The following is a 27,988-nucleotide window of genomic DNA, read 5'->3' on the forward strand; positions in this document are numbered from 1 at the left end:
ATCTTCTGGCTACACACCATGGTGGCAGTGACAACTCCAGTCCAGCCCGAGATAATTCCTCCCTGCCCAAACTGTAGGATACTCAGTGGGTGATTTCTAGTGACTTTGAGAAGAAAGGCTGATTTATACCATAACAAACTTCCCCAGGGCACACAGTGTGGCTGGTTTTGTGAACTCTCGTATTCGCAGCCTGAACCCACTGATAGTTCTCTGCAGATAAGAACGGCCATTTCTTTACCAGCAGAGTTTGGTGAGGAAATTGTGAGCCAGTCAACCACAGTTCACCTGACGTGTTGTCTATGTACCTCTTCGAGTACAACTTCTGTCCATAAAGTATGCTTTTATGATAATTCTTCTGACTGTAAGATTTCAGTTATCTCTGTTTCTTACTGATTGCTGAGGGCCATGTCAGCTTTGCAGGAGAACGTGACTCAGCGCTGCCAGTGTGTTACAGTGCCCCGGTGATATAAAATGACAAACATCCTTGTTCCTCTGCATGTGGGACACATTCCTGTAAAGAGTCTCCTAGGTAAACAACTCCAATCCCCTGTAGTTTAAGCCAGGAATAATTTTTCTACCACTACTTTTTCAGATACGTGAGTTAAATTGGCATTCTTGAAAAACAACAGAAATATGACAGGGTTTTTTCCTACACTCAGTCTGGTTCAGGAGCCTTCTGCAGAGTCTTCTTGGAAAAGAGACGGGAGGAACTAGGTTTTGTGATGTGGAAAATAAACAAAAGAACAAAGTTCTGCAAAAGGAACAAAGCAGCTCGACATTTTCCCAGATATGAGACAGTCCAAGAGACAATAACAGGTAAAGAAATCTGTATTACTGCTCAGTGGCAGAACTGGTAGCCAACTACTGTAAAAGGGGCGTTATCTCTAGTAATATCTATGCACCTTGCTTGGGATGCTGTAGTGTTTTAGAAGTTCCTTGCCTGCAGGACTCTGGTACCGCCAGCTTTCAGAAACTTTCACAGAAAACCTTTGCTCAGCTTGTACTACAAGTGAAAAATGAACAAGGTTTTGGGATCTATAAGGAATATGAGGGAATATAATGATTAAATGTCACTAGAGGGGCAGGTCCCCCAGGAACCATGAGTGTAGTGGGTAATCCTGTCTCTAAAAGAGCAGCATTAAACAATGATAGGAACAACCAAACATGAAGGAAAAGCTCTCCTTGGAGGAAGCAAGACATATAAAAGAAATATGTAAAATAATGAACATTGCAGAGAAAGCAGGTGGAGAGTTTCTGCTCTCCTTGTCTTCAGTGATGTGAAGGGATATTAAGACTCAATTTTTCATGCCAACAGTGGGGAAAACATTTCCATGCCTTATTTAAGTGAAGCATGGCGATCAATGCCACAAGAAACCTTTAAAGACAGGAGGTTAGAAAGATGCAGAATGGGATGGCAGTGTTATAGGGTAACATTAAAGGCTTTCAAAATGAAAACCTACAACAGTTTTGAAGGTTCTTCCTATCACGTCAACCAAATGCTAACTATTAGAGCTCAGGATCAGAGCCATGTAGAGAAGACGGATGACTGGCCCACCTCTGCACTCATGGGCCACCACCTGACATGCTGTATCCTTGCTAGAGGCAAGATACCTGGCAGGATGGGTCTGACCTTGTTCTGACCCTGGAGGACAATACCCACTTTTTTCTTCAGAGGTGAGAATGAGCCGGGCCACTACTGCGTGTCAGAGCGCACAAAGTGTGAGAAGAAGGGGCCTGCAGGAAGGAAAAGTGGCTGGATGAGGGTAGAGGAGGTGAATGGCTCTGTCTAGGACAGTTTCTTAATAGACTCCATCAAGACACTGACGCAAAATAATGACAGCCCATAAAACCAGGATGCCAAGTCTCTCCCGTTGCTCCTACATGATACGGAGCTCCTCCTGGCTCCAAGTCATTCTTCAGCACATGCTGCAGATGTATCTGCATTTAACCCAGTTTCTTCTTGGTACTGTCAACCTCCAGTAAAAAGGCTGCGTAAAATTAAAAGCTCTTGCTTCTGTATCTGGAGTGAGCACATTTTATCAGACAGCAGCTTATTCTGATGAAGTAGAGTACATTAATACCTGAGTCATCAGGGGCTCTGGCTTTTTTTTTATGTCAGCTTTCCAGGCTAGCTTTGTTATGTGCAGCACTCCCTTTGAATTCGGCCACCGCCACCCCGACATTACAAAAGGAGGGATTCTAGTGGGATGCTTTCAGGGAAGTGTAATGGGAAACAGTCTGGTCTGAGCGGCAACTCCAATATCACCAACCTCAAACAGAGCTTTGCTTTTAAATTAAACAGCGACACGGGAAGTTATTGAAAAACACAACAGGAGATTCTCCTGTTTGGCAATGAGGAATGACTGTGTGAAGACCAGGTGTGTGTGATGCCTATGGAATTCACCTATAGCATTTACTTAAATCATCCACAGTGATTAAGATGCCTTATCAAGCCCTCCATCTTTGCTGGGTCTATATAAGACTTCTCCTTTTGCAGCCTGTAGGCTCTTTCTCTAATCTTGCTGCTCTTAGAGATACTCCCGAAGAAGTTCCTCTCTCTCTCTCATTTCTTTTTTCTGTTTACATCACATCCTGGGTGTTCTCACCAGTATGACCCACACTTTTGTACTGCTGACAAATATTTACCTCTCTTTTATTGGCCTCTCTCTCTGTCCGCTTCCACCATTTTAGGCTTGACTACCTACCATCTTGAGCTGACCATCAGTATTTGATGTTCAGCAATAGTTGATGTTAGACCTCCTGACCACTGTAACAAAACATAGCCAAAAATTGATTATTTTCCTTCCCAGACCTCACTGTTTCCAACCATCCAGGTATTTCAGAAGCAGCGAAAGGTCTTGGCTTTACTGGATTTTAGTGTATTAGGCACCGTCTGGCAGAGGGACGGACACATGCCTACAAGCAGGCAGACAATACACAACCCAAATGTTTTAAAAACTACATCTTCTAAGTGCATCCTTTTCATCTGAGCATGTGTAAGAGAAGGTGTTTGATTCTTAAAGGACTCCAGGAACATGCATCTGCCAGAGTTGCCACCCCACAGCCATGCAGTAAATTTCTTTTTACAGAATGAGCAGGGTGTCAGGAGCGCCTATCCTTTAGTCCCACCTTTCCCTGTGCTAACTTGTTTATTTGGAACAATTCTGTCTGGCCTCTGTCTGTCTTTATTCAGGCAAACTAAAAACTCTTTTTTCTGAGATTACTTGTGAGTCAAAATGTGCAGTTTCCAAGCAAGCCATGACGTGGAGTGAGAAAAAGAAAGAAGTACAGAAAAAGCAGACCAAGTACCAAAGAAGATACCAAGCAAGAAGGGCTGGGATGTTAGGGACTTTCAGAGATACGAGTTTGATTCTAGTTTTACCACAGGTTTCAGTACAGGTTTTATTTTAAAGATCAGAGATAAAGGCCCTGAATTATAGATGTTTTTAGACTTTGCTCTGCTCTAGGTTGCAAGGTCCACTGGTAGACAGTACAGCCACAGGAATCCCAACAAAGTAATGCAGAATCGGCCAAGTTAAGTCATTGCTGTCTTAGGTATCACACACATACCACCGAGAGGAAAAACACACACCTTTGTGCATTTTAAAATTCTACAGCTGGCTGCGGTAGTACCATGGGCACCTAGGTCAAATTGAGGAAGCGGCACCCTGCCCCCTCACAGCAGGCTGCCCCAGCCAGCAGCTTTCTGAACGGTGCCTCAGTCCCCCTCTGCCCGTCTCTGACCTTGACTGGAAATCCCAGGGATTAAAGCAGGTGGGGACCACAAGGGTGATTCTTTTCCTCTAAGGGCATGATTTTGTAGGAATAGGTAATAGCCACTGCTAGAAGAGTGATCTCTCTGGAAAGCATCAACATGCCTTTAAGGGCACAATTTGTCTTTGCTTGTCTTAACTTGCTTCTACCCTAAGCGCATCACAGCTTCAACGTGACTACTATGATTTGATTTAGGTCAGATTTATTTCCAGCACCTGCTTTGTATTACAGCAGATGGCAGCCTTTCCCCAGATTTCCAGAAATGAAAGAGTACCTGGATTTCAGACAATACGTGTTGTGTCTTGTCTCCTGGTGTCTACTTGCTGCCAGCAGAAGCCTTGGTAGGAACTGAGCAACTGGATCGAAGAAGCTGGAGGTAGAAACACCACCAAAATCACCTCCTTGCATTTGTAGGGCTTGGATTCTCACCAGAGGTCTGATCAGCTGTTGCACCACCTCTTTATTCATCTAGGATGATGTTTCCCTTCCAACTTATATCAGAGTTCAAGATCAAAGTAATCAAAAACCTATGCTAATTCATTTTTTCACCTTGACAACAACACATAACAGAAAATACATCATACTTTTTGGGTAGTATGTCAAAATCAAAGTGACATTTTTCAGTGCCTGACTTGAGAAGATATTCATGCCGTATTAAAAAGCACCTCTGTTAAAAGACCTACAGCAGCTGGCTGAATAAATTGTGGTGTGGGCGAGGCCTCAAATTACTTCATCAGCTGGTGACTGTTCAAAACAGCCTCAGATAGACTCTGTGGATTCACCCAGCCCTGAAAAGCAAGGAGAAAGGTGATCAGCACTTTTCTGTCCTGCCACTTTTTATTCCCTGCTCGCGGAGCGAGAACAGGAATGATTATTGGGATGGGGGAGTTTGAGACAACCACAGGCACACCAAGCTCTTTCTAAGACCCTCTGGATCCTGTGGAAGCATTTCTTATTACCACATGGCAACTCCCTTGTCCATACTGTGTTTTTATACCTACCTCACTGCTATTAATCAGTCCTAGTGGTCTGTTTCACAAGTACAAGGGAGGTGCAAGGATGTCTTCTTCTGGGAGGTTGCTCCTGATGCAAACACGAAAGAACACAGATTCACTTCTACATAGGCTCTGCCTTCAATTTCTACTTTTTATGCTGCTTCTGTTCTCACAAAATATGTTAATGGCCTCCAGATGCTTATTAACACGTTTCCTACTAACAAGCAGAGACAGGAAATACAGGCCAGATGAGGAAAAGAACAGCTTAAACAATAGTTAAGAGAGATGAGAGGAATTCAGAGTCAGCAGGGCCAAGTAAAATTTACTCTGGGGCCTTCAAGAAACTAATCAAATGGTCATCAGTGAACGACTTCATAAACTCTGGGGGACAGGAGAGGTCCCACAGGACCAGAGAACCTATTATCAATATCTAGGGGGACATCCAAATACAGCATTAATTAATCTTAAAGACCCATGTGATCCTAAAGCAACTGCTACAGGCTTACAAAAACAAGACGTGTCTAACCAACTCCATTTCTCTCTTTGATAAGACAGCTGGCATGGCAGCTAGGAAAGGGAAGTCACAGATGTGCTGTATCTTCACTTGAATAATGCTGGCTCGTGAGGCCACCAAAAGGAAATGGTCTAGACTACAAGGTGAACAGGCAAGCGAGTTGTTTATGCTCAAGGTGTAATGTTCATCACGTCCCTGGCTCGGTATGTCCCCGACAGCCACTGCCATGAGAACATAGGCTCCTGAAATCTGGCTGAAGATGCAGGAGGCTGTATTTTTGTGTGCGTACCACAAGCGATGGGAGACGCAGGGAGAAAGAGTTCATTTCACACAGGAAATCACTGTCAGTGAGGAAATGACCCCAATTCCCTACATTATACTCAAGGTCTTGGCATTCATGATCATCTTTTCCTTACATGACATGCACACCACCCACCCCCAGTCCAGCTTTTAATGAAAGAAACACTTAAAATACTCTTCCACCAACCTACCCAGACCACAGAGACTGTTGCAGACTGCTGCTTACATCTGTCCCTCAGAGGACTCTTTCCATCCTTTTGAAAGCTGCCCTCTTCTTTCACAGCTCTGTAGGGAAATCTGGCTCACTAGAAATCTCGAGGCCATTCTATTGCAGTTCTCCCATCTTCCCGGCTGCATTCATTATTAATACTCATAATTAAATTTTAATAAATTGAATATCAGAGGTTTAAGGCTTGTAGGCACCTTTTCTCCCTTTTTTTTCTTCTTGGTCCATTTGTTTGACGAGTTCATTCAGTGTCATGCAGGGGAAGATGTTAATCAATAACAGGAGTACCTTTTGCAGAAAGTTGTAATGTTTTTATTTCCAAAATCTGCACAAATGCTTAGAATACAAAATCTTTTACTTTGGGTTGCTTTTTTCTTTAAGAAAAAAAAAAAACAACCACCCACCCAAATGGTAGGTACATCTTTGGCCTCAACTTGCTCTTCAGTTTACCTTAGTAGAGTGGGAGTTGATGTGTTCTAGATTCATTCATTAAGGAGTTGATTTCACAGGGAAGATGGGAGTAGCCTGGCTGTGTAAGACTGTTGGTCTGGGTAGGACTGATCTTAATGCAGGATCTCTTCCCTGCAGTGTGGTGAACTGGGGATGCTCCAGGAGAAGCACAGAAGCCCATGGCAGAGAGGGAGCCTCTACATCATGTTTTTCAGGGTGGAAGTTGCTCTGCCCGAGCAACCCCTGTCCCAGGGGTGCACAGCCCCTCTCCTGGTGCAGCAGTGACACTACCAGCAGCACTAATATTTGCTTGTGTAGGATTGTTCCATTGTGGGTAGTCCCCCTCACTTTGTGGTTAAAACCTGAAAGAAAGACTCTGTAGAAGATGTGAATTGCTCAGTATTCAGGGCTCAGGCACCCAAAACTGAAATGCTTCTCAATGGGCAGAAATGTACTGAAACAAAGAACCATCAGGATATTTTTCCCCATGGGAGCAGGTGAGTAAGAGTCTTTGGAGGGACATACAGCATGCATGTCATGGGGAGGGACATACAGCATGCATGTCATGGGGAGGGACCTTTTCCCTTCACTCAGCGAGTGGAGGGCCTTGGAGAGGACGTGGCAAAGTTGAGGATAGAGCTCAGGAAACAGAAACAAGAACGCTGGCAGTCTGGCAAGCACAACCTACGAAGAAAGATCAAAAGGACTGCTTCAGCAGAAAGAAAAGGTTGAGAAGAGCCATGCTCACAGCCTTCACTTATGTAAAAGACTGCGAAAATAACGGAGAAAAAACTACTGCCTCCACATCCTCTGGGTTGTGGAAGCAATGACAAGAAGTAACATGCTAAAGCTTTCCTTCTGGGGGTGCTTTAAGTTCAAAATGAGGAGCAGTTTTTCACTAGGAGGATAGTTGAGCAGAGACTGAACAGCTGAACAGGCTGCCTGTAGTGTCTCCATTAACCTGCACATTTTGGAAGGGTGAAAGCAGGATTTGGGTAGAGCTGACCCTGCCACAGGGCAGACTAATGCAGGAGAAGACCTTCCATGGATCCATGGTTACATTACGAACAAGACATTTTAAATTCAGCTGATGCGAAGAAGCTTGCATCTAAACTCGTGAAAAAATTGTTTGATGCAATCTGGGAACTCTTATTGGTTTCTTTCCTTCCCCCCCCTTGAAATAGTAGGGAAATTCCAGAGACACTGAGCTCTGGTACTCAAAAGAGAACCAGAACTACAATTTTAGACTAGCACATCTGACATCCATGAGCAAAATAAAGAGAAAGCTTATCAGAGCTCGCACGTAAAGGACAATAACATAATACCAATCAACATGGGTTTTTTTTTTTTTTTGAAGAAAAACTCACATCTGGCAAACCCTGCTTTCCTCCTCTGAGATAACAAGTTTGGCAGATAAAAGGCAGTCGTAATCGAGTTTTGTAAGACATTTGACTCAGTACGGAGCAACGTTATGATTAAAAGATTAGCACTCTCCACTATCAGAAAAGCTCACGTTAAATGCATTAGCTGACATCCCCGCGGTGGAGGCTCTGCCACGGGCAGGACAGAATCGCCCACAGGAGGTGCGCAGACCTGACGCTGCTTCGCGTTGGTGCTTGGGATCTGGGAGCGAACGTAAGGTGGTCGCTGGCAGTATGCATACAGGATGTAAGGATCAGCCAGGCGGCAAGCTGGGCTGAGGAAAGTCATTTAGAAACCGCTGCTACAGAAAATACGCTGGATGCATTGGTGGGTTAAACACCTCCACCCGGGGGACTCCCACAGCTGCTCATCTCTTCCTCTGCTGCGTCCTGGGGAAGCCAACCTCTGACATCCCACCTTTGTACTTCTGTAGTGCGAACTAGCCCCTCAACTACAACCTGAAAGAGTGTTTGGGGCCAGCAGCCCTTGCGTGATACCACTCAACACATTTTTTGCTGCAGAAATATAAATACAGCCTGACTTTATTAACCATTAGCCTATAAAGATAAAAATATAACAAAATGCAGACACATATGGTCTATAAATATATTTATTCTGTCATGAGGAACGCTCCAGGCCTCCACAGTACGAACAACATTCCACTGTATAAATACCGTGCATTTGGCAATATTGTTTTAAGGACGAGGGGGCTGGGGTGTTTTTTCCTTTCGGGCTGGCACGGTCTCTAGTCAAGCCCCGCTTTTGCAAAGGCACTTGCCCCAGCTCCGGGGATGGTTTTCCTGGCAGGCAGCTGTCAGGCGCTGCCAAGGAGTGCGACATGAGCACTGATTCATCGACGCCCAAAGGCGCTCGCACACACCTTCTGCTTCTCCTGCTCCAGAACAGGCGGAGTGAGATTTCCAAGCGATAAAGAGTGACGCTGGCAGAAATGCTGAGTAACACTGAAAACACCCGGAGCGATGGTGGAGCTGAGGACTTCGGCATCGCTTACCCTGCCTTTCAGGAAAGCTGCTCTGAATCCACTTTTAACGCAAGTAAGTGAAAAAGCATTACAATATCCATGCTCCGTGCTGTTATGTGGCATTTAAGAGACCTTCTGATTGATTTAGCTCCCCTTTTAGAAGTGAAGCACGCCAGTTAAATGAACTGAGGCCCTGTCAGCTTTGCCCTGGAGAGCCTGGGACCGGCTTTGCCCAGCTGGCCGCCATGACCACGGGCTGTGGGGAAGGGGCAGCAGATGGGAGAGGCGCCTGCATCCCCGCCACCCATCTCGGACAACATTTATCCTCCAGGAATGGTGGAGGGTGGCACCACAGGTTCACCCAGTGGTAGGACCCATGGACATGTCCCCATTACAAGGTAACACTCCATGGAAGGGCAAGCTGGGCAGGTGAGACCATGACCTCTCAATCCCCTGCAATTTGGAGCCTTTCATCCCCTTTAAAGTCGCATTTTAGGTGATTGTCCAAGCAAAACGGAAGCGGGCACGCCTGCGTCCCAATCCTACGGAGGCTTCGGAAAATGTCAGCCACCGTGCCAACTGGAAGCGCAGGCCGGGGAGAAAAAAAAAGAGGCCCAATTACAAAGCCAGGTTGTCTCAGTGTTGCTCAGGGCTAACAGAACAGATGATGGCATCGCTGGAAGCTGCGTTTCCTTTTAATTGTCCTCGTTCCACTGAATATCTAATTCTCTCCTCCTCCCACACAACAGAAAAAAAAAAAAGCATGTTTTTTTTTGGAAAGGATGAGTTGACTCAATTCCTTTCCTACAGCGCATGACAGCAAGCTGCAGTTTTTAGCTTTGCATCCAGGCAAGTTTAGAATATCACTGCATGCATTTGTTTTGTTCCAAATCTTCTGGGATCAGCTAAAAATATTATTTTGGAGAGAAGAGGATAGGGAAACACTAAAAGCTTCGTGTTCATTCAGCTCCTAAATTGCAACCAACCAAAGGGAATAGCACAGGTAGATCCTATTTGTGAGGCAGTCACATTTAAAAGTTATTTTACAGGTATCAGAGTGCTGAGACATGGGAGGTGCTGGGACTTGGTAAGATCAGAGCGTCATCCAGGGAAAGAAGTGGATGTCCTCAGCCCAGAGATGAAATGCTCGTCTTTCATGTGGCTATTTCCCAGGAACCCAGGAAAGCCATCGCTCTTCCCTTATCCTTTACCAGCTCACATTTCCACCATTTTCCAGGAGTCACTGAAGGGAAACCCTATCTAGGCTCACGAACAGATTACCAAAAAACCCCAAAATACATTTTGCAGAGCCTGAGTCCAGCCAACATGGTTCAATGCAATAAAAATCACATATTTTGACAGAAACACACTAAAAAATCATAACCACAGTGAACATGACCAAGAAACAATCAGATAAAACAACTGCAGATGAAGAGTGATTTTTTTTTTTTTTTTTTTTTTGCTAAGCAGAAGCAAATACAAGGACAATGAGCTATAAATAAGCCAACAGGATGATCTTGGGAGTTATTAGTAAAGAATACACCTAGGGGAAGTCCTCCCCAGCTCGTGTGATTTAACTGTGTACTGTACTTTCATCTACTGTCTGAAAATATGAATTATCATTTCCTACCTACCCTCTCCGTGCCACTCATGCTTCATGCGGAACTCTCACAGGGAATCGTCGGGAATCCGTCATGTGCTGTGCAAGTGCTGCGGGGGGAAGCCTTTTAATGAGACCTTTCCACTAGGATGAAGAAAAACAGATGATCCCGGTGTGAGTTATAACTCCGAAGGACTCTCATGGTATTTCTGAAAGGCAGCAGGTCTCCAGTAGCGATCTCAGTACAGAGCTGTTACTGTGTACGTAGACAGGGTAGAGGAAGGAAGTCAGAGCAGATGAATAATTTACTCCTGCCTCAGAGCTGTTCAGTGACACTAAATCAGCAAAAGCAAATACAAAATAAAAACATCACAATATTGCAGGCATTGCCAAATTACAGAGGAGTTGCCTCTGACAGCAGGAAAGTGCTTCTCCAGTTGATCCGTGAGGTCACTCGCCCCCACGCAGAGGATGCGAGGTGTCTCAACCCCCTGCACGGTAGCGCTGGGCCCCCAGCAGGGATGGCAGAACCGAGTATTTGCTGGTGCCTTCGCTGCTGCCACAAACGCATCGGAGCCCGCAGAGCCAGGCAAACGTCACAGGGCAGGAAATAGGGCCATGCTGGTGCCGGTTCCCATTCCCTCCTGCCAGCCCCACAAGAGGGGCAGTAGGACAAGGGCGGACAGCCGGGCGCGCTAGTGCAAAATCAAGAGCGGCAGATAAAAGGTGAATGGGAAATGGTTATTCGCTGCCTCTTGTAACACAAGAAATTGGGTAGAAAGCAAAGTCATCAGGCTCGAGACAAATGAGACACTTCACAGTGCCACAGTGTGCAGCTGAGCCTTGGGTCTCCTTTCAAGAATTTTCAGGAATTATCAAGAATTTCAGGTGCTGGAAGCCTATTTTAGCTCAAATGAAGTTATATAAAAGGAAGAAAAATCCAAGGATGCCACCTCTTACTCAAAGCCTCCGAGCCACAACTTGTATGAGGCTTGGGCAGTGTCACATCTGCTGGTGCTGTTCTTACTCCTCCCAGACACACACTTACATCCACCCCTGGAAACCAAGCAGTGGCGTTGGATGGACCACGCACTATAAAAGAGCGATTACTCTGAATCCAAATGCTGTTCATGCAGGAAGACCTGGAGGACCACTGTCAGCTCTCCTGCTCTAGAGTTCAGAAACCAGATTGAGGGTCCACCCCCCTTTTCCACACCACAATCTGGCACTGTCCACCCATTTTGCCATGCTCCTGTTGCCCTGCATGGCAGCAGCCAAGGTGCGGGGAGATCTTGGGGGAGGGCTGGAGTCAGGGAGTGGGGCAGGGAGCTCCAGACTGCTGGAGCTGGCGTTTCGCCCCCAGTTGCTCATCCTCCACCGAGCTCAGCCTCAGGGGATGCAGTCCCAGCCGATGCCTGACCTGATCCCACACAAGCCAGCACCGGGTCAAGGCAAACAGGGCTGGCTTCTGCCAATTCGCCTGCTTGCTGCAGCCACATAATGGACCGTATCTGCCAGGGCTGGAGGGAGGAGGATGGGCAGCAGCTCGCAGGAGGACCAAGGCAGGAACATAAAGATTCAGGCACTGGGGCTTACGGCTAACACCGTTCCCTAACACTGCACCGAGGCACAGCCTCGGGCGCATCCAAAGCCACCACTCCTGCTGCAGGCTTTGCAGTCCCCTGAGGCTGTGTTTGAGAAGACTGCTCTGACAGGGGCAGCTTCAGTTCGAGGGAGTAAAAGCACTTTTTTGCTGCTCTTTAAATCTGCCACCTCTTTTAAAAACTTTCAAGAGGGAGACAGGACCAGACCAAAAACTGGTAGCACCCAGCACAGCTGAAGCAGACGGCTGCTTCTTGTGCAATAGCACGCACCGGTGTTTCCCCGGCTTGGCTCCTGGCTCCCAGTACGTTACCATGGGATACTGCATCCAAAGCCAGTTTGACAGAGTGCCGTTCACGGCAAGCACAACAGAGTCCTGAGCTCTTGCTGCTGCCGTAGAAGCAGCACCCGGCAAGGGGCAGGCTCCCTGCTGGCCATGCAGAGGCCACGCTTGCCCAAGAGCCCCTGACACAAATCACAGGAACTGTCACAGCTCCCGCAGATGCTTTCCTGGATCTTTTCCCCAGGATGCACAACTGCGTGTACAAGTGACCTCCCATAGCCACGGAAGAGCCTTAGAAGCTGCATTTCTAGGATGATCACAGCCCTTATGTTAAAGCTGAGTTCTACAATTAAAAATAGATGAGCTTTGCCAGTGTTTTTACAGAAAGCAGGGATTGCACAAGCCAAGACTAGGACCAGGAAATTGGTTCTAATTCAACAGCAACCAGACCTAATCCAGGCTGAAAGACAGCATGCAGGTAGGTAACTGCAGTCATCATGATACCGGTATATTGCCAAAGTGTAAATGTATTTTTAGAATCAGGCCTGTAAAGTGTCTCTTCAGAAAGAGCTCAAGCATGCCACAGCAGGGTCATTACAGGATTTGCAGAGCACCTTCAAATACAGGAGGACTGCTGGGGTGACTTCATCTCGTCATTAAACCTTTCAGGATACCCGTCTTATTCTTGTGGGTGTAACAAGCCTAGCACAGATGGGATTAGAAAACCTCATCCCCAGCCTGCACCACGCATCTCAGAGCTACGCACCACACGCTCATGGTATTGAGCCCAACGGCTGAGTCAGCAAAGGGAACAGAGGGCTCCGTCAGTGCTGCGCTACCCACCGCCGCCGCAGGGAAAGCCTCCCCCCAACCCCTCCGCAACATGCTCCTGCCCTGCTGTGAGTCAACACACCAAGCTGCCCCACTTCTGCTTTGGGGGAAAAAAAAAAAAACCCACCCCAAAAGTCTTCATTAGCCAGCTGCTGTGCCAAGCTGCTGCCTTTTACCAGAGTTAAATCCATGCGATTTCCTACAGCTGAAAAGCAAATTAGCTCATTAAATCACCTGCATTACACATCATAAACAGAACTGCACAAAACAGAGCAGCCAAGCACGAAACAACTGCAGTAAGCTAGCTGCTGATTTCCAGATGCACTTCTGCAGGTCTTCACAAACCTTTAAGGCTGCAAAAGGGCCTACACTTACCTCATTTCTACATGTATTCCCTCATTAGTTCCACATACCTGGCGGTGATCTCCCAGGGAACAGTCCTGTCCCATCTGCTGTTGCATCATGGATGCCTCTTTCCCTTCAAACCAACCTTTGAAAGCAGATTAAGGCCACAGATCTCATTTGGGGCTGTTTTTTGCAGGTATGAGGGGCTGATTTAGGCTGCACACAAATGGAGCTGTAATAGTCTCAAAGCCAGCACAGCGCAACCTCTTGCGCTTCTCCCAGCTCCCAGATTTGTTCAGAAGCAAAGGCCTTAAAGTTCGGAGTGTTTCAGTCAGCTGGTTGAGTCAAAGGGATCATTTTACTTTTAACATAACATTCATTTTACAGTTTACAGAGTACAAGACCTTCTATTTAAATTGTTTATTAAAGAACAGAAGCTTGGGGGAACTCAAATAGCGAAGCGTAGTCAAAGCTACTGCTTTTAGTTAGCTTGCATGTTGTACGGAAATTGTTCCTCAAACTACTCAACTGCTGCTACCCAGCTTTTGACAGGGGGATTTGAACACCCAGGTTCTGCCCTTTTAGAAATGGGATTAACAAGCCCAGTTTGGGTCAAGAAAAGCATACAACAGGCAGAGAGTGTAGGGCAGACTCTGAAGGGTCATCTTAGCGAAACGCTAGCCAGAGAAACAGCCAGCTCTGCTAAGACTGCACCTTCTTCTGTGGCTTTTCTTTCCTTTTTTTTTTTTGGGGAGGGTGGGGGGGTGAAGGGAGGCAGGGCAGACAGGGGGACAGCAAGGGTAGAGAAGTATAATGAAAGCAATAACATATCATCTTCACGGGTCAGAGGCTTAACAATGGTTGTGTGTTGGGCATGAACCCCTCTTCTTCCCCTCCAGTAGTCAGTCAGATGCGCATATACCCAACTGCACTTTTGGTTCCACACCAGCACCCAGACGTGCCTCCAACACAGGGCGAGTATACTGCTTTCCGTATGTCTGCTACCACCCAGCTGTCAATCTGTTTTCATGATTTCTCTTTATATTACTCACACTGCTTTGTAGCTTTCATCATGTCCTTTTCATATCCCCATAGTCAACAAGATGGGGACCAGAGAAGTGTCAATCCGATTTTGTGTAAGATGGAATCAGGAGCTCTTGACATTTTAGAAGAGCCTAGCCATTTAGCTAAAGTTTTTGCTTACGTTTCATTACATGTAACTTACTCAGGGAAGGGATCATTTAACAATGTCTTTTGAACAACAATCTCACCTTTGTTAATGTAGTATTAAATATAAAACACATTGAGAGGTCACACCTGAAAGAAGCCATTCAAATCCATGACTGGGATAACATGCAAACTCTTTACAGTTGCTTCTTTTTTGTGATCTTAACCCACATGTGCAGAACAGACACCTTGCGTGACAGCAGGAAGGCCATCCCCAGCCACCTTTCCCATCTCTTGGAAACAAAGCAACAAACAACCCTAGAATTTCTATTTTTGAAAAGTGTTTACTCACGTAGTTTGAATAAATTAATTTGCAAATAAAAATTAAACTACAGTATACTATAGTTTGAATAAAATGATTAGAACAACTACAATACAGGGATTTCTTGCTGCATAAGTTTCATTACTTAATGCATATAATCTGGAAAATGTCAAAATCAGGTATATTTCAATGGAAAGGGAGTAACAGCAGTTACTTGTACATGACAGCTAACTAAACTTATAGTACAGGTTTCCTGACACATGCATTTCCTGAGTGAACCAAACAATATATATAATTTTTTTTTAAATGGAGAAACAATTGACAGTCAAATAATTCATGACATCTAAGCAACATAGGTCTCTCTCTAAACCAAGAAAATTTCAGAACGGCTTCAAAAGGAAAAATTAAAGCTATGCTATAAAGTACAGAAATTTGCTACTGTCAATTACACAGTATATATTTTTTGGGGAAAAAAAAAAAAAAAGAGTATGAAGCTGGCCAAAAAAATCTCATCTCAATCCTAAAAAAGTCAGGTTGCGCATTTGCCATGAAGCACGGTGGGTTAGCAGCAAAGCTGGATGTCGCGCACTGGCCTTTTCTAGTGGATACAGAGGGAAAGGAAGGGTAAGGAGGGGAGAGCAGAGAGGGACTACTAACTAGAGCCCGCCGCAGCGTGAGCGGACCTTACGCAAGCATCCCACACCGAGGTCTGAGTCCAGTCCAGTCCCAGCTCAGGCTCTCCCCCAACAGATTGCCAACGGTGACAAGTTGCGCAAGGATGCTGGGACGCAGCCGCACACCCCTTGGGCACCAGCTTTTAACTTTGTTCTGCGTGTGGCCTAGATGAGTATTTGCACCTAAAGGTGCCCGTGAAGCTTGTGGCTCCCACACGCCCAAGCGTGCCAGTTTGCAACGGGCCAGAAGAAAGGTAGGACATCCGACTGACAAGCCTGTCACAAGCTGGGACTGTGGCCGATTCACAAGTTGCTCCCTGCTCCCCACACACATGCACATCCACCTCTCCCCTTGCCCCAAACAGCAAGGGACAAAGTGAGCCTCATCTTTCAGGTTTGTTAATGTTTAACACTGGGGAAACCCTCACAAATGTTACTAATGCTAAATAAAGAGATGTGTTAGCGTGAAGGGAGAACAAATCTTTAATCTAGACTAAGTTGCATATTCAAAGAGTCTGGTAAATATTTTCCTCATAACCAGGTCTTAAGTACAGTCCTACCAAAAAGACATTTTAGGAAGTCCTTCTTAGCTACCTTTCAGCATGGTTAAAGCACACCTTTATGCCATCATAATTTGCATTAGCTTTGTTTAAAAAGCATTTAACTACTCTAAGAAGTCAGTATTTTAGATTAAAAAAGATTTTTCCACCATTGCCATCTGACATCCTTCTCCACCCAGAACTACTCTACACATCCAATTGCTGGATGTAACACACTATGACCATGCTACTCTCTAAACATTCTACATATTTTCAATAATAAAGACAAATAGAAAAGAGTTAATATACACGTTATATTTTACAACAGTTGCATCCAAGCTGTAAACTAATGTTCTTTGAACTATTTACCCTCCATATACAAAAAGAATGAAACAACTTCCAAACACTGTGGGTGTGTGATTCAAAACCATTAAATGGAAGGTATCGAGGTTCACTCTACAACACTTCCTTCACCTCTTCAGAAGTAGTTATTAACTAAAAAAAAAAGCAGGAGTTCTCCCCCCCATTTCTTCCATTTCCCGACTTTTCTCAATAGAGAGGGATTTAGCGGTTGTAACAAAAACCCAAAATTCTTCATCTTACTGCAAACCAGCAAAGCCCAGAAAATACGAAAAACAGTTGGTTTAAAAATCAGAATTGCTTAGCTTATCAGTTTACTGCATTCCTCAGTAACACATGTGTTAGTCAAGAGGTCCTTGGAAGATGAGTCTGATGTAGCCTTGCTCACCAGCCAGCTGATGCGCACAGAACGGACAGGCTGCGTGAAAAGTGTGAGTACCATGAGGAAGAGGAATTTGGGACCAATATGCAGTTGTCTTTTCTGAGCACACGTGTCCACATGGGCTGAACGCGTGAGTTGGAGGTCCTGCATCCACGTAAAAGCCCGCTTCACATCCAAGCCACAGAGGCACATAGGGGCCGACAGAGCGGCACATGGGACACTCGCGATCCTTGCCGTCTCTCTCCTCTTTGTTTCCCCAATTGTGATAGCCGTGGACGTGGCCACAGTTCAGATACACCCACGGCTGCTTTTCATCTACAACATCTTTTCTCTTCATGCTGGGAAATGCCAAGGTGTTAAACCCCACGGGACACTGGGGTCTTGCTGCATTTATTTCCTGTCTTAGCGCCTCCAGGTGCTTGACAGTAGGAGTGCGTGAAAGCCCTTCCGCAGTACGCCACAGCAGTGTTGCTCCACACAGGTCAATTAGAGAGCCGTCCTGGAGTTGGTTCGTTTCGTTCTCAACCTTGTGATGGACAAAGAGAAAGAGAGGTGTCACCTAAGGTGGTAACATGAAGAGTAACGTAAGGCACTTGCATAACACTAATCTGTCTGGAAGATACAGGCAAAAAGTTTCAAAGCAGCTCCTGACTGTCCTATACAAAATACCCACAGAGAGCCCAGTGTAACCATCTCCCTCTCCTCCTCTGTTTTGGTGGGTTTTTTGGGTTTTTTTTTTTTTTTAAAAAAAACCACCAAAACTTCTTGACAAGTTTTTGTTTAGTCCTCCATCACATCTTATATTGTGTCCTTCAAACACACCTTTACACAGGGCTTTCCTCCAGAAAAAGTCAGCTGTCAGCATTCCTAGCTAAATGCATCACTTAAGTGTTCATGCAGCATTTCTTTTTGCTAAGAGATCCCAAGTCATACTAAAACAAATCATCTCCTGGAAACATTGCCAATGCTTTGGAAACAAGAGAAAGAGGAAAACTCAGAATGTCAAGGTAGAAATGGATATTCAGGTATACAGACATATGTCAATAAAACTATAATTATTCTTTATTATTCTATAAAAAAGGAAAAGTGGGAAAACCTTAAAAGCATATACTCAAGAGGGAGAATCAGGAAAATACTCTTTAAAATGTGCGCCTGACTACGACAGTTTGCAGAAGTGCATAGTACACTGGCAACTTAATTTAGAAGGGCAGTCTGGATCTACAATTAAGTACTAGACTGCAGATAAATGTTAGTAATTCGGGTTGAGCAAGACACCTTCATGTATGAACACAGACACATAAGAATTCGGTGTAACTAATTACAGAGGTGACATCTACGCTGAATGAGGCAGGTCCCAGCCTCCGTTTATGCCTAAGCTGTACCACTTACGGTTGTGCCCATTTTAAACAGGCTGCATCGGTCACTACTCACCATTTTTCCCCTCTGCTGAGCTGATCTGGTTTCACGGAGGCTGAACACATTCCCACATACAGATATCTCTCTCCACACTCCTGGCTTGGAGTCTTCTGTAAAGCCATTACGGGGATGCATAACAAGAACTCCATTTGTGGTTAGTCCATCCATTTGCCCATCCGACGTCTTCCACTTCGCAGCTTTCTCCTGAGAGAAATTTCATCAATGAAAACTTTTAATTTGGCTGAAGTGGAGCTATGAATTAGTTTAAAAATAAGCCTGCATTGAACTCAGAGGAAAAAAGAAAGAGTTTGCTTACCCCAAGAAAGATGTTTTTTGAGGAGTCAAACCCTGCAGCATATATTCTTGCTGTAAAAGGAGGGTTACGTTCACATATAATTCTGCAGGCAAACCTTGATATAGTGCTCTGCACAGACTGTGTATCTGAATTACTCTGGCTTCCAGGAACTGTATCTGTCACAACAAAGTCTATAGGACTCTCCGTTGACCGACCAATCTGAAAAGGGATTTAAAAAAAACAAACAACTGTTTAGAAGTTTGCCTTTGGGTCTAGGAATATTCAAACTCAAAGCATTTTAAAGTGATCAAGAAAAAAATCATGACATTCCACTTTGAAGCATTCCCCTCCACCAATCTAAATTTAGTTTTCTAAAGCCTAATCTGAATTGATGAGTTATTCCACCTCCATGGGATCAAAGTTATTCTGAAGGCTGAGTACAGCCAATGAAGGGAAGAAGAAATAAAATTATGTAATGAAGTCAAATCTGAGACAATTTCCCATCAAAGGCCTTCTCATCAGAAAGGTGACACTCAGGTCAGCCGGACCAGCTGCAGCAGTGCCAAAACAGCTAGCAAACAGCAGTGAGAAGAAAAGTGATATTAAGTCACTTTGCACATCCAGAATATTCTGAACAGTGCCAGACTAGGTGGAGGTGTACATGTAGGAAAATTAGACTATGTGAGCCAACTCTCTAGCTCCAGGGGGGGCACTGAGAGGTAACAAATCTGTCAGGAAAGACCAGGTACAAGACGTTCGTGGCAGGGAGCGGTTACATTAATATGCACAGAACACAACAGCAATACAACATCTGACTAGAACCAGATTTTTCTAGGAGCTGTGCCTTCTTTTCTGGTTGCATGGAAGAATTGAGTTTTGCAGTCCCACACAGCTCTACTGGATTTGATAGAATTGCATGTGTTTCGCTGCTTTTCCAGTCAACTCATCTTGTCCTTTTCCTTATAAAGCGCAAAAAGAAGTTATATCCCTCTCCCAAACAGCCACGTAGCCAGGTTTAAAGCCCACTTCCACACTACTTTCACTCATTCCCAGACCCCTCAACAGCCTCTTATAAAATAGCTGGTTATATTAAGACTGATAAACTGCTGGGCAGGAGGACCCAAAAACCTGAGGTGATTTTTGGTGAAGGCTGGAGAGCTTTCATGAGACTGAAACTGCTCTGTCAGAATGTATTTTTCTATCGCTTCTTACGTAGGATAACCCATCAGTACACATGGATTGCCACCGGCAACGCAACATACATGCCACAGCATGCCTTAAGAGAGAACACTTACACACAAACAATAGCTTATGCTGCAGTTAGTTCATGACAGCCCCTTTGCTCTGTTGTAGGTATTTGCAGTTGCATAGCAGCTTCCTCCACCACTTACCAATGCCCCCCACCTCCTTAGGTCCTGTAGTGGCGTCACAGCTAAATGCTGTGACAGCAAAACTCCTTGCCATAACTTAGCAACAACAACAACAACAAACTATCAAGACAAGATCAGTCCAGGAATCAGAAGGAACAAAGCACACAAAAAAAACCCCAAAACAAAACCCTTCCTCTTGAGAAAAACAGGAAACAATTACAAGATACAAGCGCACACCACAGCTGCAAATGCGTTTGTGGTTCCTTCTCATACATGCAGGAACTGCAGCAAAGTTGCTCTGAACTGCCAGCACGTCAGAACTGGGTCTCCTCTCTCCACATTTCCCAGCGCTTTAGCCTTATTTCTGGGTTTGCTTAAAGGAGTTAGGGATATTTTTCATGTTAATTGTGTCAAAAGCTTTTCTGTAGTTCCTCATTGTATTTCTTTTACCCCGTCTCCAACTGGCTGATCCCAAATCCCTTTGTAAATGCTAGAGGCAAAGTTCCAAGTGCTTAAAGAGAACTGTGCACTTTATTCTTCATTTTGCAAGGAGGGACTAGGAGACAGGTTACGTGACTTGCAGACTGGCAATCAATGGCAAAATCATAATCCTGTGCATTAGTCACAAAAAAACAACTTTCACCTCTGACCAAGCCTAAAAGAGATGCACAGATACAAAGCCTTGTTCATGTGATGGCCTTGGGAACAAACAGAATTAAACGTCTCTCAATTGTAAAATGAGAAAGTCACACACGCAAACTTGGGTCTGAGGGAAAAAGCCTGTTGACAGGATGCCTTGTTAGAAACCCCCAGAAGCAAGAATACTTTTATGTATCATATTTACTTCACATACCTGGAACATATCAGTGTTGCTGTCATGTGTGTATTCAACTACTACTGTCTGGGCCCGAGACAAAGTGTAAGAAATGCTGTGTTGGTCCTTATTACTTATTGCCTATGAAAAAAATACCAAATATTATTGAAGCAGTGAGCAATAACTACTGAATACAGCAGCAAAGCAGACAATATATATAACCATGTTCTGCTCAATTAATGCATTAAGGCAGATGGTCATTAGTGACACACCTGTAGTTAAACTTCACAAAAACCAGTCCTGGACATGAAAAAAAGCTGCAGGATTGATTCAGCAACAGACCAAACAGGTCTCTTCACCTCATGCTGCAACAGAATACACATAACCAAGACATATTATTAGTCATGCTTTGTGTTACAGCAATGCTGGCCTTAACACAAAAGAACAAAAGGACTGAGTGCAAACGTAACACCTTCATGGCCTTCTCAGCCTGAACTTCTCCAACAGCAAAGTGAGGACAAAAACTTAAGGACTTATTCTAAAAACAGGATCTGAGTTCATACTAAAATCAGTAATGATTAATAAAATACATAGACAAAAACTGTAACAAGTGGTGGTGAACAGGGTAAAATGAAGAAACTCGGCCCAGGTTGCAGACATTGTAGCAAAGTAATCTAGGTTTCAGTTTGTTAGTCTAGGTTTTCATTCTGCAACTACCTACTAGGAACTGAACAAACACTCTTCTAAAAGTGCTTCTAAATAGCACTTACTTGAAGACCATAAAGAATTAGCAAAACCACATGTTCTTTTCACAGACCTCCTATAGATGTAATACTATTACAAAAACTTTGATTAGCAAAATGCTGTTGATTTCAGAATACTTTATGACATTCCCTGAACTTAAGAATCAATATTCTTAAACCACTCTAAACCACTGAGCATTCTCAAATTCCATTCACTTTAGTAGAAATGCTCCATATGTTCTTAAACATAATTTCACATACACTTGAATTGCCACAATACAGAAGTATTTCACGGTAATACTTTAGGTACAATGTACTCGTTTTGACAGAAATACAATTCAACCTCAGGACCTAAGCCCTTCCTTTATTGCTTCTTAATGGGAACTCTGAACTTGATTATAAGCGGTATAAAACCCTGCAAAACCCACCTGTCCTCATCCCTGAGGAACTCCTACCCATTGGATAGAACAGCAAGTGCACACAGGGCTTTGGCAAAGGACCATTTCAAAGACAGCTTCAGCAAAGTTAGCCCTAAAGCACGAATGAGTGCAGAAACAGGAAGGCTAGAACAGATGTCTGTGGTGAGTTTGGAAGGAAAACAAAATAGAAAGTGTTTTACATGACTAGCCTGTGCCCTGAACATTCATGTTTCAAAAATAAACATTTTTCTTTCTGGACACAGCAAGGACTGGGCACAAGATTTGTTTTGCTGAATGGTTTCTTGCTAAGCCTGACAGGTACCAAAAAAACTTGGATAAACATGAACTGTTCGTTTTGTAGCTGGAACGTCATGCTTTTTAACATCGTTTCGTCTCAGCATAACAGCACTGACTTCACTGAACTCTTTAGACAGCACCAGAAGAAGTAAGACTGAACTAGAAAAGTCAAGCTTACCTTTGCTGCTTGAGGGGTACAGGCAATATGCACAGTGCTAGGTTTCACCCCGTTTGCCTTGGGCCTTTTAAATAAAGCAAACCTACTTTTTCTTCTTCCTCTATCTCCATTTGGGAGAGACCCATTGTACCTATCGAAAAGGACAGAAAAAGAGCAAAGTCCATCTTCCTGTATTGCTCAGCTACTCACAAGATACAGATCCACAAGAACTTCTGTACTAAATACAAAGTCTTCTTCACTAGCACGGTATTGAAAAAATTACAGATTTCAAATTAATCACATCTAATTTAAATTTGAGAATTGATAAACACAATATTGAAACATGCCCACAGAATTACAGCATATGCACAACACAGCTTGTAGGGCAACGAATGCTACCCAGATTAATCTCAAAACTATCGACAAGCAAGAGACTCTGGTCCCAAACATGAAAACAAGTAAGGTTATATGCCTATCTGTAGCTTTATCTCTACATGGCGTGTTCACACTGTAAATGAAAGAACCTAAGTACTCACCAAGCATGGTGGTGAGCTAGTATGTTAGAGAATTTTGGTTGAAAAAAAAACCCTTGTAAGAAATAGTCATACTGTCCTCCGAGATCCTGATTTAATCCACCAGAAAACCCTCAGACCCTCACTTTGAACTTGTCAACATGAACAGGACAGTCAGCAAACTTGCTTTATGAAAATCTTCTGTTTGCACTTGGATATTACAGACTCAGCAACCACGTTCTTATAAAACTCCTTCAGTTTTCCTTAAAAGTCCTAAGGAACCTCTTCTTCTGCATTATCACATTAGTCATCTGGCTAGGTACAACCTGGAACCAACTGGAAAACCCTTCACAAATTGCCTGCCTTTGTCATGAAATGCTTACCTGGGAAGAACACAAGAGTCAAAAATAAACTTACCTCTACTCAACTGTTTAGAGCCCTACCTCCACACTTATGCTGTCACAAAAAAGTATGCATGCTGCAGTGCAATTTTCCAATATATCACGTTACATATATCACCTGGTTGCCACTGAAAAAGGTAACCCCCCCCTCCCCTGCATGAGATCAGCTATCAAAGGAAAGCCCATCAACTCAACATTTAGTTGCATGCTCACTAGATACACTGCAAAAGAGGAAGTTCAAGAGAGAGGTTGTGGGACCACTTCTCACAGTAACCTGCATTTTATCTGCTTTAAGTGCATCCTGAAATTCTACCTTCATTCTCATTTCCAGCCAAGACACAAACACTTACCCTAATACAATCAATTCACCATATTTTACTGGTGCTTTTGATGGATGATTTTCTTGATCAGGAGAAAACATGAGCTTAGTTAATGACTTCTTCTCAAATTTCAGGTCTCTGATCAAGAGTTGTGGCACACTTTTTTCATTATTTCCTGTAAAAACAAATATAAAATTAAGTGTAAGAGAAAAGACTGAAATCCATCAATTACACAAATGTGCACACCTATCTGATATAGTAGGTACAATATTTTGTGTTTTCCATATTTTGGTTTTGCCTGAAATTATCTGAAAAACATACATATAAAACCCACATCAATTAAGGTTGAATTGCCTGGAAGAACTACCAGATCACAAAAAAACACAAGTGCATTTAGAAAATTCCAGTATGGCCTTGATAAAACATCCAGTTGTTTTCCTTTGTGGTAGTTTTCAGTATAAATGGTATATAGCTTCATTTAATATGTTTGGTTCAACTTTCAAGAAGCAGAGCCAGATAGGGATTAATTTTTAAAGAAAAAAACAAAGCAAGACCAGTCCATTAGCTAGAGGTAGAAGTTTTCACAGCCAGTATCTGATTCAGAGCTTTCCAAGAAATTTCTTGATTTGCAGATGGAAGGAAGTTGTACACAATTTGATATCGAGCCTACCATACAAGTTGTGTAATGGGATCTCTCATGTTTAACCAGAGACAGAAGTGATACAAACAGCTGTTTGAAGGAGATTTCCTGAGGGAATTCCACGTAATTCCTAATGAGAACAAGTCTCTTGAAGTGCAATTTTCCACCATACTTCTGCTTTGAGGAACAGTTCACACTAATGTTTTTTACAGCTTCTCATTAGTAACATTTCCAGACACCTCTGACCTACACAAGTCATCCCTGACCTCCCTGTAGAGAAAGCCTACCCAACAGAGCACTTGCTCGATAAAGAATAAAGCTGATGCTAGCTTATTTGAGGCTTTCTTTTAACACAAAAAAGAACATTCCCCTGGTTCTTCCAAGTAAGTTTTCCTATCAACTCAAAAAGCTATTAAGCTTTTTAGTACTGATGGTTAACATTCTGCCTTCTCTTCAAATGCACATTTTGGCCCACATAACATTTCTTGTATCCTATCATCAACTTTGTTCATGACTACAAAGCTGTATCTCCATTTTCTTCTACCTCAACTAGAAAGTAGATCATAAAATCATAGAATAGTTTGGTCTGGAAGGGACCTTAAAGGTCATCTAGGCCAACCTCCCTGCAATGAGCAGGGACATCTACAACTAGATCAGGGTGCTCAGAGCCCCGTCCAACCTGACCTTGAGTGTTTCCAGGGATGGAGCATCCACCACTTCACTGGGAAAACTGTGCCACTGCTTCACCACCGTCATTGGGAAGAATTTCTTCCTTATATCTAGTCTGAATTTGCCCTCTTTTAGTTTAAAACCATTATGCCTTGTCTTATCGCTACAGGCCCTGCTGAAAAGTCTGTCCCCATTTTTCTCCTAAGCCCCCTTTAAGTACTGGAAGGCTGCAATAAGGTCTCTCCAGAGCCTTCTCTTCTCCAGGCTGAACAACCCCAACTCTCTCAGCCTGTCCTCACAAGAGAGGTGTTCCATCCCTCTGAGCATTTTGGTGGCCCTCCTCTGGACCTGCTCCAACAGCTCCATGTCTGTCCTGTGCTGAGGGCTCCAGAGCTGGACGCAGGACTCCAGGTGGGGTCTCACCAGAGCAGAGTAGAGGAGCAGAATCACCTCCCTCGACCTGCTGGTCACACTGCTTTTGATGCAGCCCAGGATATTAGCAGAAAAGATGTCATTGTGCAGATTTAATCTACCCCTATCTTATGGTCTAATAATAGAGGAAAGGATGTGGCAATGCTTGACACCCTGCTCATGTTTGTTCAGAAAATGATGCAAAGATCCCTTTACTGACCTGATCTCTACCCTCTCCTGGTCCTCTTTGCTCCTTCACAGAGAAGCTTGGCCTTCAACATCTCTTCTCAATCTACCAATTTCTTACTCAGCATGGATATGGTGATCCCCACCTGCAATCAGCTCACAGTGCTACCTGAAAATTAAGCATGCTGCTTCATGCTTTCTTACATGCTATCCCATGTATTTGTGAGGGCTTCACACAAATACATGCAAAGACAACTTACTGTCCTACAAACTTTTGCTGTGATGCCTCCAGAACACAACTGAGAGTCTAAATCGAAGACTTTCTTTTTCCTTTAACTTCTCATTATTTTCCAAATCTCTTCTCCTTTACTCTCAAGTCTGGGTACTGTGGATTTCATAGTGCTTGGAATAATGAGTTAACTGAAGACTGTCTTTGTGGTTAGCACGTGTAACATTATCATGATGGTATCCTGACGTTAAATGTGTGAGTGCATCGTAATAAGCCTGATTTGCACAACACTACTCTGAAGTGTCTGTGTCCCATCCACACAACAGTTACACCAACGTACTTTTGTTGCATAGGAAACATAGGAAGCAGTGTGCATTTTCACTAGGCAGCTATCCTGGTTCAAGTCTTAAGACATCTATCATTTAGCTGGTGCAGAAAGTGCCTTTTGCTGATCCAACAGTCCCCATCTGTCCCACAGGAGAAAGCAAAGCAGTATAGTCTGCTCAGAAGCATTTCTCGATTGCTGACCCATGTGTAGCAGTAAGTTAACTGGGATGGTGCAGGTACTTATTGTTGTAGGTGGGGCCCAAGGTTTTGCCTATAAGATTCTAACATGAAGAATTTGAAGCAAACTGATATGAAAATGTGACCTTGAACTCCTGTCATGCCAGTAGTCATAACACATCGAAGTAGAGATTGTCCCATTTGATAAATGGAGCCCCACAACATTAACTATGTTCACAATTTTCATGTTTGCTACAGCCATCTGGGGTCTTCCTTGCCTCCTGGCATCACAACCACCCTGGAGCACCACACCAGCAATCCTGTAAAACCATGTGCCTTTGAAGACTCCGCAGGGGTGGTTTACTGAAATTAATACTAAACTATCTAGCTCTTCGTGCTTAACAGTGCTTGGTTCTCCAGCCACGTGTCCTTTCTTAAGTATTTCTACTTAAGTGAGCATAAATCTTAAGTATTTATCTGTATATAGATATAAGGATATAGATATACTTACTATGAAGTATTACTATCGGCTTTATTTTAAAATCTGCTTGCATTATAGTTGCTTATATATTGTTCTGTAAAAACAGCTCCTAATGTTTTCATCTCCTCCCCAAATGATTAACCTATTTTCTATTGAATATTGATCTCCTCAGCAGTCTCTCCCCTGCACTTCAGTCTTGTCCACATACAACTCATTTCATCTTGGCCATTGCATTTCCCATGCAATGCTTCACATTTCTTTGCTAGAAGACATAATGGTTGTCCTTTGAACTGGCCTTTAACAACTCAGAAGAAATACCAGTATGAAATCTATAGCACCACCCGTTAGGAAATAGCACAGGACTAGTAAATACCATGACCGGGGGGGGGTGGGGAAAGAAGATTTTAATAGTATCCACCCAACATTATCGTGTTTGAGTAAGAGCTAATCTTACTTAGAGAGATGGGAAGGCAATCATTAAAAATAACTTTAACTTTTGCCTTTAGTACAAGAAAAGTTTTGGCATAACTTTTCTTCTGTTCACCCAAGTGAATAATTTCATGGAAAGCTAAAAAATACATCTTCCAGTCAGAGAGTCAGCATCTCAGTCTCAATAGAAGTAATTACACATGGACAGTTAGAGCAGACCCTGCTTTTAAGGAGTTACCTGAACAGGTGGCCAGTAACCCCCTCTTAGGAGATAACTAAGCAGAAACCATAAAAGGGGCCAACAGTTCCAAGTGACAGACTTCAGCAAGAGAAGTTAACTAGAACATCTTAATACAAGGAAAACTGTCCAACATCTAACGCTCAGCTCCCCCTCAATACATTTTTGTTTTACATTTAAAGAAATCCAGCCAAGTTTATTTTGGGACCAGCACATAGGATGGAAACCCACTTCTTACTTGACTTAAGGAAGGTTCAAGAGTTAACAATCTAGAGCTACCATTAGTAAAACAGCTTGTTCCTACATTTTCAAAGGCATGGCTTGAATGTTTGAACTGAGTTTTTTTAAATGTGCCTCAGAACCTTTATGAGGTGCACACATCACTTTCACAGCTACTAACACCCAGTAACTTCAACTCAAGCACATAAATTCAGTGCCCCCAAAATAAAAAAATCAGTGCAACATACGTGCTACTCCTCACCCAGAATGATCTGCCTGATGCACCGTTCCCAAAAGAAAGACTCATTCGTTCCCAGAAATAACAAAGATTAATTATATTCTTCCAATGAGGTCCCAAAAACTAGTCCAAGTGTAATTTGATGTCTGCAAATAAAACTCAAGTTTTGTCCCACTGGAGAGGGGTCTAATAGGCCATGGGATAACATCTCCACTCCTGAAACAGAGCAGGC

General features: G+C 43.6%; 1 protein-coding gene across 1 annotated transcript; it reads right to left on the reverse strand.

Moving 5' to 3' along the window:
* Nucleotides 1-16,727: 16,727 nt before the first annotated feature.
* PELI1 (pellino E3 ubiquitin protein ligase 1) lies at nt 16,728-23,628 on the reverse strand (the record flags this gene model as incomplete). Its single annotated transcript, XM_081997684.1, has 6 exons — nt 23,543-23,628; nt 22,301-22,430; nt 20,703-20,804; nt 18,501-18,698; nt 18,200-18,388; nt 16,728-17,294 (listed from the first exon to the last, which is right to left on the reverse strand). The coding sequence occupies exons 1-6, from the start codon at nt 23,611-23,613 to the stop codon at nt 16,728-16,730; spliced, it is 1,257 nt and encodes a 418-aa protein (XP_081853810.1). The 5' UTR covers nt 23,614-23,628.
* Nucleotides 23,629-27,988: the final 4,360 nt, after the last annotated feature.

The sequence above is a fragment of the Phaethon aethereus genome, assembly GCF_964289735.1.
Source record: "Phaethon aethereus genome assembly, chromosome: 3".
Taxonomy (NCBI): Eukaryota; Metazoa; Chordata; class Aves; order Phaethontiformes; family Phaethontidae; genus Phaethon; species Phaethon aethereus.